General features: G+C 44.2%; 1 protein-coding gene across 1 annotated transcript in view; it reads left to right on the forward strand.

Moving 5' to 3' along the window:
- The window catches only part of LOC135817584 (uncharacterized), a 28,807-nt gene extending 16,916 nt beyond the window's left edge, over positions 1-11,891 (forward strand). The window contains exons 16-23 of the mRNA XM_065330802.1: positions 258-367; positions 814-974; positions 1,367-1,454; positions 2,079-2,135; positions 4,513-4,622; positions 5,007-5,056; positions 7,797-7,877; positions 10,516-11,891. Coding sequence (XP_065186874.1) covers positions 258-367; positions 814-974; positions 1,367-1,454; positions 2,079-2,135; positions 4,513-4,622; positions 5,007-5,056; positions 7,797-7,877; positions 10,516-10,611 — 753 coding nt within the window. The 3' untranslated portion in view covers positions 10,612-11,891. The remainder of the gene's footprint in view (positions 1-257; positions 368-813; positions 975-1,366; positions 1,455-2,078; positions 2,136-4,512; positions 4,623-5,006; positions 5,057-7,796; positions 7,878-10,515) is intronic.
- Positions 11,892-12,737: the final 846 nt, after the last annotated feature.

Raw genomic sequence — 12,737 nt, forward strand, 5'->3', positions numbered from 1 at the left:
GTACTGTTTCAGTACTATGTGGTGTGACTAATCATTTGGAGGTGAAAGTAAATGGCAAGGTTTAATCCCAGATGGCAACCGGCATTAGATTCCGCCATCTGTTTCATGCCTTGTGTACATTCCATGGTTCTCCTAATATTTCGTGTCCAAGTTCTTTTCTTTGCTTGATTCCACTAAAACTTGCTCACAAAGTAGCAGGATCGATTCCATTGTCTTCTCGTCACGAATTGTGTCTCCTGTGTTGCCTATGATTCTAGAAATACAAGTCCAAGTACGGAAACAACCCTCCAGTTGAGAGCCACGTCGGTTGGCTGATGAGTCCTCGTGGAGTTCCAGTTCGTGACCGAGTAGACTCCGAGAGCCGGAGGTGGGTTTATTGCCAGCGAAGGATTGGGGTCCAGAGGCAATTTTCGCTGATGATTGGCTCTTTGAGTTGTGCTCACCAGGCGGCACGCCACCATCCGTGCCGCCTGAAAAACACCCCTAAGATAAGCCGCTTTGTGCGGAAATCTCGGTAGGATAAGTACACTTTAATAACTTGTTTCAACTGGAGGTGACTGAAGTGGACCCCGTCACAGAAGATCATTGCGTGCTTCGGTAGCCTGGGAAGGTTGTCTTGTCCCCTACTTCCAAGTTGTGTTTGTTTGAACTGTATATTGGACACATGTTGCTCAGCGTGTTATGTTGTTGCTTGAGCTAGTTGTGTTGGTTTTCACTGTCTGAACAACCAATACATGCATGCATTCATCTGAGGAAGTACTTTCTAGAGTTCGTGATACTAGTATACTGCTGATTTCTTCTGTTGCCCCACAGTGGAACCAGTCCTAGTGTATCATCATTTGATGAACATCGATCTGGCTTCACCGGAACACCGCGTTCTTTCCCGAACTTTGAACACCCCTCACACAAGCTGCTGAAGGAGAAGGGTTTCACCCAACAAGCATACTCCAAGTACTACATGCGCTGTCTCAAAGGTAGGCTTTCATGCTGTCAGAATATTGTGGTGGTGTAGTGGCCAGGGCCATCTCCTAAGGGGCAGCACGGCTACAGGACCAATCATTTCAATAGTCACATTTGACCTCCTTGGGCATGTCAGCCGTGTACTGTTTCGGTACCATGTGGTCTTGACTAATCATTTGGAGGTAAAAGTAAATTTCAAGGTTTAATCCCAGATGGCAAATGGCATATGATTCCGTCATCTGTTTCATGCCTTGTAAACATTACATTGCTTCTGCTGTGTGTGCGCACATGTTTGATTGTACGCATTCATCCTGTATGCTTCTTTATTCCTATTCCATTCTCTGTTTGTCTTTTGAAATGCTGTTCGTTCTCCATAACTGTATGTATGCTCTCTGTTCTTTACTAGACCGCAAGAAGTCTGGTGTTGGACAGAGTCAGGAGATGAACACATTGTACCGCTTCTGGTCATTTTTCCTCCGTCAGCATTTCAACAGGTTTGTTCATTTTTAACCCCCTCTGGTTTTACGGAATTCACATGAATGCAGAAGCTGTCCCTCATTGTAGCTACTGTAAAAGCCTTATAAATTATATGTATATATACTCAATCTGCGGACATATATAACGAAGACCTAAATCTAACGAGTTAACGAGGAGAAATCTGTCGTTAAAATATGCGGCTCGTTAGAATAATGGCTTTTACAGTGTTCAATTCTGTTTCACTGGCTTTCACCACGTACTGGCAGGGTCAAACAATTAATTAGTGCTCGAAGGCGTTGCAATGCCTAAAATATGACTGTTTTCTGTGAAAGCACTTTGGGCGTGCAAAATGTATCATGCGCCTGTTAGATCATTAGTCCTAGAAATCTAAACCTTTCGATTGTTGAATTTGGTCAAGATTCGGTCGAGTTATACATGTTTGACTCCACCCACTTGCACACGTGCACCGTTCAATTTCGAACGATGGACGCCGAATGGTTTAATATGGTGTATTTTGCTGTGTCAGTGCAAAGTGCATCGGAACTTTCTTTTTAGTGCCTCTCAATGTTTTATTTGATCGTTCTCAATTTTTTCTGAACTTTCTCTCGATTTTCTTGTGTTCTTTCATTAATGTTGCAAAGGAAAATGTATGAAGAGTTCAAGTCGTTGGCCCGGGAAGATGCTACTGAGAACTATCGGTGGGTACTTGGCTAGGACACTGCTATATTACTCATCGCAGTATTGTAACTGGACGCGATATGCTGTATATTTAGTAGATTCTGTGTTCAAGGAGCTGGGCAGTAAAGTCCTGTCGTATTAGGAAAGTGTCCGCTGCGGTGGGAATTTGTCCAGGGCTGTCAAGTGCAGTACTATGTACAGTCATGTTGGATTGTGCACATTTCTATATGCAATTCTACGGGCATACCTGGATTGTCACATATTATGTACAGCAGTGTAAGGGTCTGTTCAATGCAGTATTTTTACTTCTACGCTTCACAGTAATTAGACCGGAGCGGATCAACGGTACTGATTTTTTCCCAATTTTTCCAGAACATTACTAGTATCTGTATCTCCTAGGCGGCGTTGCAAACTTTCAAAGCTGATCAGGCAACACTGGTATTTTCATACAAATCCTGGGAGATTTTCAATTTTCTATTAGCCGTTTCACTGCCACGATGAAACCATGTGGTTGTTTGCCTTCACCACAACTCCAAGTGAACAACAAGATGGCTGAGTTTCATTCGCCAATTTCGCTCTTCTGAGCTATTCTTGAACGGGAACGAGGTTGGTTCGAACCAAGAGGCCTTAGCTATAGACTCTTAGTGCTCTTATCAGCTATGGTGTAGTGGTCATGCAAGCAGCGACTGTTCAGACTTCTTAATAAATGAACCTCTAGGTACTCAAAGGTGTACTGTAGTAAACTGAGTAAGGGGTCGCCCTTTTGCGACGACCCCTAAATAAAAAATAGTCACATGTGACCTCCTTGGGCATGTCAGCCGTGTACTGTTTCGGTACCATGTGGTCTTGACTAATCATTTGGAGGTAAAAGTAAATTTCAAGGTTTAATCCCAGATGGCAAACGGCATATGATTCCGTCATCTGTTTCATGCCTTGTGAACATTACATTGCTTCTGCTGTGTGCATGGGTGTGGTCAAGAGTACATAACCCCCAGAGTGTGCAACTCCACTATGGGTGCTGTCCCGACAGAATTTCAAGTTGACGTCATTTTGATGATGCAATGCGCACTGTACATTGATTATCAGACGAATCCGGAACCTGTGGTTGACCGAAGCCGATCGATCCTGTACAAATTATTGCAAAGAAAAACGTGTGATGCGTTGACACCCGTACACATGTTGTAAATCACTGGTGCAAGGAGCATTGCGTCATAAATAATGACGTCAACTTGAAATTCTGTCGGGACAGCAGGGTATGTGGGAGTTGCGCACTCTGCACGGCTGTTCACGCGCAGGCACAATATGGCGTCGTTCGGTGCGATTTATGTAACAGTTTGCGAATAGTACAAATACGCGACAAGTTTGCGTTTTTGCAAGAAACTCATGTCGATCCTCGCGTGGTTCCACGATTTGGGACACGAAACCAAGAGAAAAGTTTTGAAAGCGCTCGAGCGAGATACTCGACTTTTCGGCAATTTGAGAGAGAAAGAGGGTGGAAAGGCGTCCTGGCCTGCCCAGTTAGCTGTCTTTCCGCTTCAAACTTGCTCGAACTACTCCTGGCAGTCTGGAGATTGATCTCGCCAGTGATTGCCAGCCTCTGCTTGGCGTGCTCGCGTGTACAACATTCAAGTTAGACATTTCGTAATCGTTCAACGCACAATAGGGTAGATATCACAATTTCAAGCTCACTTGGCCAGCTGCTGTCTTCTTCTACAATATCCCACATGCCGACTAAGCAATGTACAGCAGGAAGCAGCCTTCTACACTCAACAGCAACTAAAGGACCACACCATTTGTTTTCCAAATCAAGAGAAAACAGGCTCCTGACTCGTCGCGCGTATTTAGAAGTTCACGCGCGTATTCTAATGACACTTGGGGAAGACCACCAGAGGATATTCCTCTACCTGGGAAAATATCGATCTAAGCTGGGGAAAAATCGAGAAGGGCTTCTTGGAGCCGAGTTTGTCAGCGACGACACAAGGAGTATTCCAGAACGAAGCCAAAGTCGCACGACACAGAACAAATGTTTCTTGAAGGAAAGGCAGTCATGTGAGGTGCGAGCGGAAAGCTTGAAACAAGACGCAGATGATCAGCGTGTTCCCCGGGCTGACTAGTCTCCAAAATCCAGGGGAAACCATGGCCTACTCGCGTTCTGACGATTTGAAAATTCAAATTTTCTTGCCATTGAAGCCCAATCGAGACTTTCGGCGGCCATATTGTTAAGTTGCGTGAAATCGAACAAAAAAAACAGCCGTGTCTGGGGGTTATGTACTCTTGGTGTGGTTGACCGCATGCATCTCGTATGCATCTTTATTTATATGCCATTCTCTGTTTGTCTTTTGTTGTATTTTGATGGACTGTTTTCGTGGTGTCTTCTTTTTCCTTTGATTTTCCAAGGTATGGTCTAGAATGCCTGTTCCGCTTCTATAGTTACGGTCTGGAGAAGAAATTCCGTCCCGATGTTTACAGTGACTTCCAACAGGAAACCTTGCGGGATTGCGGATGTGGTAAGGCTATTGCGCTGATGACTATTGCATTCTGCTGGGTAGCCAATCCTGCTGTAAATAGAGATGGAGTTATGATTCAAAGAACAGAAGAATCTTGACATTTCTGTGACTCTCAAAGTGTTCAGGTAAAGACAGGGTAATTGCCCTGCGTATCTGTTGTATTTTTAACCTCCTTGGGCATGTCAACCATGTACTGCTTCAGTACCATGTGGTGTGACTAATCATTTGGAGGTAAAAGTAACTTTCAAGGTTTAATCCCAGGTGGCAAACGGCATGTGATTCCGTCATCTGTTTCATGCCTTGTTTCCATTTCTATTTTTCTATTGTTGATTGTATTAATTTGTACAGTTCCTTCGCTAAGGAGTGTTTTGTTTTCTTGTTTAGGTCAACTCTATGGTTTGGAGAAGTTCTGGGCTTTTCACAAGTACTATAAGGTATGCTGCTGTTTCCAATATACAGTAAACCTGTTATGGCGACCACTTTTCCTTGTCACGGACGCATTCACATTCAGAACAGCTCGGATAAAGAGACCGCTCGCTCAACGCGACCGACGACCACTCACCCGCGGCCTCTTTGCACACTGCTACATGTACATTTACATGCACGCATTGCACTGAGTCTGTGCACCATGCATGGATATGTATACACATCAGCGCAGGAAACGTAGATGCACATGGTGCATGCAAGATACCAGTACTTGGCAGCTCTGAGCAGTCTGAGGCCCCCGGGTGACTCATGAGTCGTGCATAGCAGCATACATGTAGGTATGTACCGTGTGCATGTGATACACTGATCAAAATGATATGTTACGTCATGTATTCTGAATATAGTCGCGTGACCCACTGAAGCTGCATTAGAAGACTACCTGCCCAAGGTGATCACTTTTTCACGTCCCTTGAGTGGTCGCCTCAGACCGATTTCACTGTAGTGAAAGCAAGAGTACATGAATTTGAGTTTGTTGCTCTGCTTCTTGTCTGGACAGAAGATTTCACTTTTGAACTGCAGTACTACTATCAATGACATCAGTTTTACCTTACTTAGACGCAAACGACGAACTACACTTTTCCATCACTGACTGGGTTGCATACTCTGATTCATGTGCTCTTTGTGAAACTAGTCGTTGTGAGCTGTGTTAGCCTAAACATTCTCAATAGTGGCATCATTTCAAAGCACAGTGGAATTTTGATGAACTTAGGGCGTGTTTGGTTGGTACGAACTAGAACAGGATTCACCAGAACAGCGCGTTTGGTTGGACTCGTTGTACCGTACATAGTGACCATGGTGATCCATGCACATTATGAAGAATGCACCAAGTTTGGCACATTTTTCACAAAATATGCTCTGTTTTTGGAGTACCGTTTGGTTGGCATGAGGCTGCTCCATGTGCACCAGCTGTTCGATCCTGTTCTAGATCGTACCAACCAAACACGCCCTAAGGGCGCGTTCAGACTGGCGTAAAAAACAAGCGGAATGTGAAAGTTGTCAAGGTGAATCGCTCACGTGACGTTTCCGCCAGCGTAAACACGGAAAAGGTTTCCCACCACTCTGCAGGCCAGTGGAATGCAGATTCCGGCGGCACGCGGAGCGCTTTTGATATCCTTGCAGCACATGTTCCGTCTTTTCGTTTTATTTCAGCATCTACTCTTGCAGTCTGACTGCATGCTTTCGAGTTTTCACTTCTAGACTGCCAACTTCTCCCATCATGCCTTTGTTCGACTCAGCAATGGAGAGGGAGTTCATGGAGCTGTACGTGGTGATTTTTGCGGGCCACTCTGCAGGCAAAACGTTACTGCGAACGAGAAGCATACTCTGATCGCGGAGCGGATGAATGCCACCCAAGCACCAAACACTCCGGACATAGTATTCTTTCCGTCGACAAGCACAAGCAAAAGCACAATGATCCAGTATCTCAACAGACTGAATTAGTTTATTTTGATTTCCAACTCAAACTGAGTCAACTCAAATTTTTCAAATGTCGAAGCTTCACATGTACTGGCCATTCCAGCGGGATACACGTGCAGTGTGATTGCGATTCCCGGTATTACGCTGCAGCTTTCCGGCGGCTACTCACGCCAGTCTGAACGCGCCCTAAGTAAAAACGGTTTTGCCATTTATTTGACATTTACATTGCGCAATGTTGACATTGTGCATTCTGGAAAGCTGAGGATCTTCTCTATCGATCTCTTGTATTCAGTACCCTGTATGCCAGGAGAGTGGCCTGCAGACACCTCGAAAGCTCTATTGGGCCGTGGCTTCGATATGTAGCTCATACCTTACGTAACACATAGATTCAAAGACCAGCACAATCAGACTATTCATGCACTCATGTTGGTGCTTATCGTGCATGGGCCGTGCACCGCGGCAATCCCGACAATCAAACACTGCGCACACTTGAAATGCGTCAGCAAGTGGTCTCTTCGCTGCAAATTACTAATTTTTTAATCAAAGTTTCGGCCAGTAGGCATCCTTTGGAAATTAGTAATAGGGTTTTTTTTCATTTGGCCAGACGAGACCACATGGCGCTTGCAGACATGGAATGGAGTCAGGAGTAACTTCGTCCCACTATCAAACACTGAAAATATAGCATGGTGGTTTGACTTGCCTTTTCAGTGCAGGAAACACCTGCGCTTGAACTTGGACATTTTCACTGTGAAAATATTTGTGCGGTCTCAAAACTCACGTATAAGCTTGTGTAAGCACGTGCTTATATGTGCGAACATTTGGTATTATAAACTCCCTTGCTCCACACATTCCTCTTTAGAATCATGTTTTGCAACTACAGGTTCTTGGATCTCCGTGTTTCATCAAGAGTACATAACCCCTCACGAGTGTGCAACTCCCACATACCCTGCTGTCTCGACAGAATTTCAAGTTGACGTCATTATTATTTATGATGCGATGCTCCTTGCACCAGTGATTCACAGCATGTGTACGGGTGTCAGCGCATCACACGCTTTACTTTGGAATAATTTGTACAGGATCAGATGGGCTTTGGTCCACCACAGGTTCCGGGTCCATCTGATTATCCGTGTACAGTGCGCATTGCATCATAAAAATGAAGTCAACGTGAAATTCTGTCGGGACAGCACCCATAGTCGAGTTTCACACTCTTGGGGGGTTATATACTCTTGGTTTCATGTTAATGCTCTTTCATTTTTACTGTCCATTTCGCAGGGCAAAACTGCACTGGTCGTTGTGCCAGAACTTGAGGAGCGCCTTTCCAAGTTCAAACGGCTGGAGGATTTCCGTGAATATGTAAGCATTGTATTTTCAGTAAACTTTAATACAGCCTTTTAAATATGGCCGAAACAGCTTGCTGTCTACAGCATTGGGTAAATTTATAAGTTATAACTCTTCTCTGAACTCCCAAACTATCCATTCAACCAGTGCACCCAAAGGTAGATCAAGAAGAAGCCTTTAGTGGCAGCAGAGTACTGAAAGCAACTAGAAAGAGCCCGGCTCGATTGTGGTCTGTTTCCTGAAGAAAGGAATGGGCAGTCGAGTTTGGTGAAGAGGAATGCGACACTTTCTTCTCAACCTCTGAAATTGTGCTTGAAAGTGATCTTGTCACCATATCAGGCTCCTCGTGTCGCATGCTGGTGTGACGCTTTTCCGCACCAGCAGTGGGTCCTGGCTATTAGGGTGCTTCCAGTGTCTACCGTCGCATGTATCACCCTAACTTAACTTTTTCGTTTCGTGAAAAATGTCGATAAGGCGAGACCAAAATAAAATCGAGATTCCCGGGCAGGACCCATGTGAAATTGGTGCGGGCGGGCGGGCGAATTTTATTTTTTATTTTTTTTCCCATGTATGTACATGACTATAATGTGCATGCCATGTTGAACTTTTTTTACAGCATTTTCCGGTAATTTTTATTCATTTTTTTACGGACAACAGGTACGCGGTTTACCCGTTCAACTTTTCTATATTTCGGCCAACGATGGCCTGCTCTGTACATCAGGGAGCCGTACAAGCTCGGGTTTTTGTGACTCCACGTCACAGATCTACTCACACGAACAGTACTGTACATGTATGAACTGTTCAAAAAAAAAAAAAATTGGCTTTGGCTCGATTTTGGTGCGGGAGGGCCCGGGAATCTCTATTTTTTTGGTCTCGCCTAATGCCGGATCGATAAATGTAACATGGTAGACTACAATGATAACCTCTCTCTGAAGTGTGTGACTCCCTGGTGTCAGGACATTGCGTTAGAGCCAGGATACATAAACCCGAGTACGATTCCCAGAGAAAGTCCATGGTGAAGACTTTGTTTGGTTAGGTCATAGTTACCCACCTTTGCATCACCTCATCCTGGATTACAAGGTAAAATGGAAGCCGGTCCAGAACCCAGCTCTTTAAAATTTGGACTATTATGACTTCAGGCACGGAAGAACCCCCAGCTGAAGAACCAGTCTAAAAAAACATAAATGCAAAAACATGCCAGGCTGCGAAATTCCGTTTTGAGTACAAGTCTTTATTTATAGTTTTGAATAAGCGGACTCTATTTACGCTTGCTTGAGTCTGTTTTCAGAGTTTGTTAACCCTTTACCATCCGTGTGTACTTGAATCGATCTCTAGAGATCGATGGACATGCATACACTAAAGCATTCGTAACTCGATCGATTCTTTTCGGAATGTAAAGAACTAAATATCTAGGAAGAAGCCGAAGAGCCCAGCTTTCCATTGCATCAATCGGTAAAGAGCTGTGATGTCGCATTCCAAAGATATTTCGCTCGACATTTCAGCTACGGCAAAAGTCGAATTTCTTTCCGAGTGACTGACCTTGAGCGGGGATTTTCCCCTCTCCTGACATGCTGAGTCACTTTGGCATGCTTTGAGCACGTGGGCAGCATGAAAAGGAACTCAAGCAAAAAAAAATTGGAAAGTTTACGATGAAGGAGCGAGAAATGGCTGGCGAGGAGAGAATTTCCTCGTATATCCAGCGATGGGGTGTATTTGAAGCTCCCTGGCGCTTGATATGTGGTCTTGGTAGTGTCCTGTTTGAGCTCAATGTACGCAGCTCGTGGAGAGCTTTCCAGAATGCCCAAGATTGTGAAAATTGGTTGATTAGAACCGAAGATATTCTCAGAATAAGGTGAGAATTATTGCATTTGGGACTGCTGGGGAATTTTGGTCGGATGGTAAAGGGTTAAAACAACGGCTTTTTTCCGGTTACTGTAAGACATGTAAATATAACGAGGAAATAAATCTAACGTTTAATAACGAGTGAAATTTCTTCGTTATAATAAGTTCTTTTGTGGCTGTAAGGCCTCATAATTATGTGTTATGTGCGGATATGCCTGAAGACTGTAAGATCGTTAACGTATCTTCTCGTTAAACTATGGATCTTGGACAATCGTTGAATTTGCGACTCGTTATAATAACATGTCTTAGGGTGCGTTCTTATATTCTCTAGCTTCTCGGAGAAGAAGAAAAGAGAAGTCGAAGAAAGTGGTACGGTGCAAGAACGGGTCTCCAAGGGTTCGGAGATATTTTGCACCTGTGAAGCAATATGAAGCGCCAAAGGGGCCGTGACCTTGAGTGCCACGAATGTAGTACACGTTGTGCGTATGCAAAAAGGGAAATGCATACACTAATGATCAACACATGCTTTTAGCTGCAGTTCACATGCGCTGATCCCAAACCGCGGGAATCTCCAAGTTTCAACCACCTCTGAAGCTTGGAAAGCTTTGGAGAACCTCCTAAAATTCGGAGAGGATATAATCGAACTTCTCCGAGAGGATTTAAGAACGCACTCTTACAGTACCCCATTGTGAACATCAAGTGCACGACGTACGCCAAGACACCTTTTCCATTCAACCTTGTTTTCACGTCAGTCTGAATGTACCCTTCGATTGTGTGTGTGTTTTCATGCTCTTGATATCCTTTTCTCTAGGTGAACAGTGCTCCTAGCAGCACAGGTGACTCCAGTAGTTATGCATCTGCAGCTGCCTCCGCACACGCTTGTGCAGCAGCCACTGCAAGCGGCTGACCTGTGAATGCCCGCTGTCTTTCGACCAGGCGTTTACAGAATGAGAACTTTCAAGTTCATCCAACCCATCTTTCGTAGGTAGCTATTTTGGACATTACAAGCACATTACTTTGCTTTAGTCAATTGTTGTCAGGTTTTTGTTCTCGAGTCCGTGTGTATCTAACTCGGTAACCTAGGTTATTTGTATTGATATGGTTCTAATTTGCCATTGCCACACGACTTTCTTCGATGATCGTCCATGATCAACAAATTGGAGTAGCCATGTTTTGATTTTCCAGGATTACTGTCTCCGTCTTGAAACCATGTGCATTGGCTTCATCCTTTCCATATCTCGCTTCACTCTCTTTCTCCCCCTCTCTTTCTCTCCCTCCGTGTGTGGAGTATAATTCTCCCACACATGCTACACAGCCATTAGCTATGCTATCATGTCTCGACTGCACACTTGCATGATGTAGCATGGCTTGCACCCAGGTTGCTTGATAATGCACGCTGTGTACCTGCTACACACACACACATTCTGCTTAGTATTATGATTTGCATTTTTTGTACCCATAACGATTGTATTGCTAGGATACCCCTTGCCTCTTCCACTTCGGTACTGATCGCTGCCAATTGCTCATTTATTCAGCTAACTGTTAATTGTTCTATGGCCGTACTCGTGGTCTACCTAGCGGCTTGTTCTTCTAGGATATTATCAATGGCAGCAAAGCTCCCGTTACGAATTTCAATGCTCACTGAAAAGTCACAGTATAGGCTCCAGTGTGGTCCAACTTTCATAATACTCTTCATGCAGAAGATCCTTTTAGTAATCACCTGTACCCTTGTTTTGTCTTGCTTTATCTACATGTATATCACGCTATTATGCATTTCTTGCTTTGCCCATCTTTGTCAGTTGCTCACGGCTGGTTTGTCCCATATTAAAATTTTGTACATGAAGCGACTGCGTCATATTATGCCGTGCTCCTGTCTCTTTGTAAGAAGTTTTTTTGCGCTGGCCGATCATTTTTGCCACCTTGCTTGATTTCCTCAACTTCGCCCTTTGTCCTAACGCCAGCAATGAAAAAAGTAGCAAAAGACAAATACTATTTCCCATGGTGCATGCTTCTACCCACTTACTGTAACCCATGTCACGACATTACTATTGTGTACGATACCACAATAGAGCTGATTTGCTTTCTCCTCTTCTTTCTCTTTACTTTCTTCTCCATCAGATCTATTGTTCGTCATACTGTGAAGAAGAAAATTCCATGCTGTGTAGGCACTTCTGTGTCTTTAGTGCATGTGTTGTCTCTGCTTCAGACTGTGCAGCTTTTCAGTGTACATGCCTGCCTGCTGCCAGCTACAGTAGCTGTGTTTGGCCACTTTGGGGAAGTAAATGAAGTTATTTAGTTATTCCTGTGCATGTTTTGATTTCAGCTAATTAGGACTTGAAAGTGCTACGTCACAGTATACCAACAATTTCAAAAATTCAAAAACTGGATCCAGTTTTGTATGGATCCAAGCACATTTCAAGTGGTCTTACAGCAAGGTGATGTAGCCAGTGAAACTGACTGATTTGGCTATGGCGGGGTGACACCTGGTGGCGAAGTTAAAGTCACACATGCATACGACATGAGTGGGTTGCTATGCGCATATGCACCCACATATTAGGGAGGTTCCGGAGTACGATTTTTCGTGCCAAAATCCGTGGAGGCTCTACGGATTTTTTATATATAATGGTAGTCGTTTTCGAGCAGTGAAAAGTTCCGGGGTACGGAACTTATGTGTTTGCCGTCATTGCCTAGGTTACGATCGCAAACACGTCACGTTCCCGCGCTATGCCTTTTTATTTTGAAAATTTGTACCGAAATCAAAACTTCCCGCGAAAAATCGATGTTTCTCGTACCAAATTTGTACACGAAAAATCTTTCTGCACCCGATGACGCAAAATCTCCATACGAAGCATGGTTCGTATGAAAGCCAGTCCACACGGATTCTCGTGCCGAAAAATCGTATGGAGCACGCCTGGAAAAAATCCGTAGCGCCCATACGGATTTTGGCACGGAAAATCGTACCCCGGAACCTCTCTACTGAGGGAAAGTCACACCTTAGTGGATCCAAAATAGAAATCTGATGTCAACTTACTA

The sequence above is a fragment of the Sycon ciliatum genome, chromosome 5 (genome assembly GCF_964019385.1).
Source record: "Sycon ciliatum chromosome 5, ocSycCili1.1, whole genome shotgun sequence".
Classification (NCBI taxonomy): domain Eukaryota; kingdom Metazoa; phylum Porifera; class Calcarea; order Leucosolenida; family Sycettidae; genus Sycon; species Sycon ciliatum.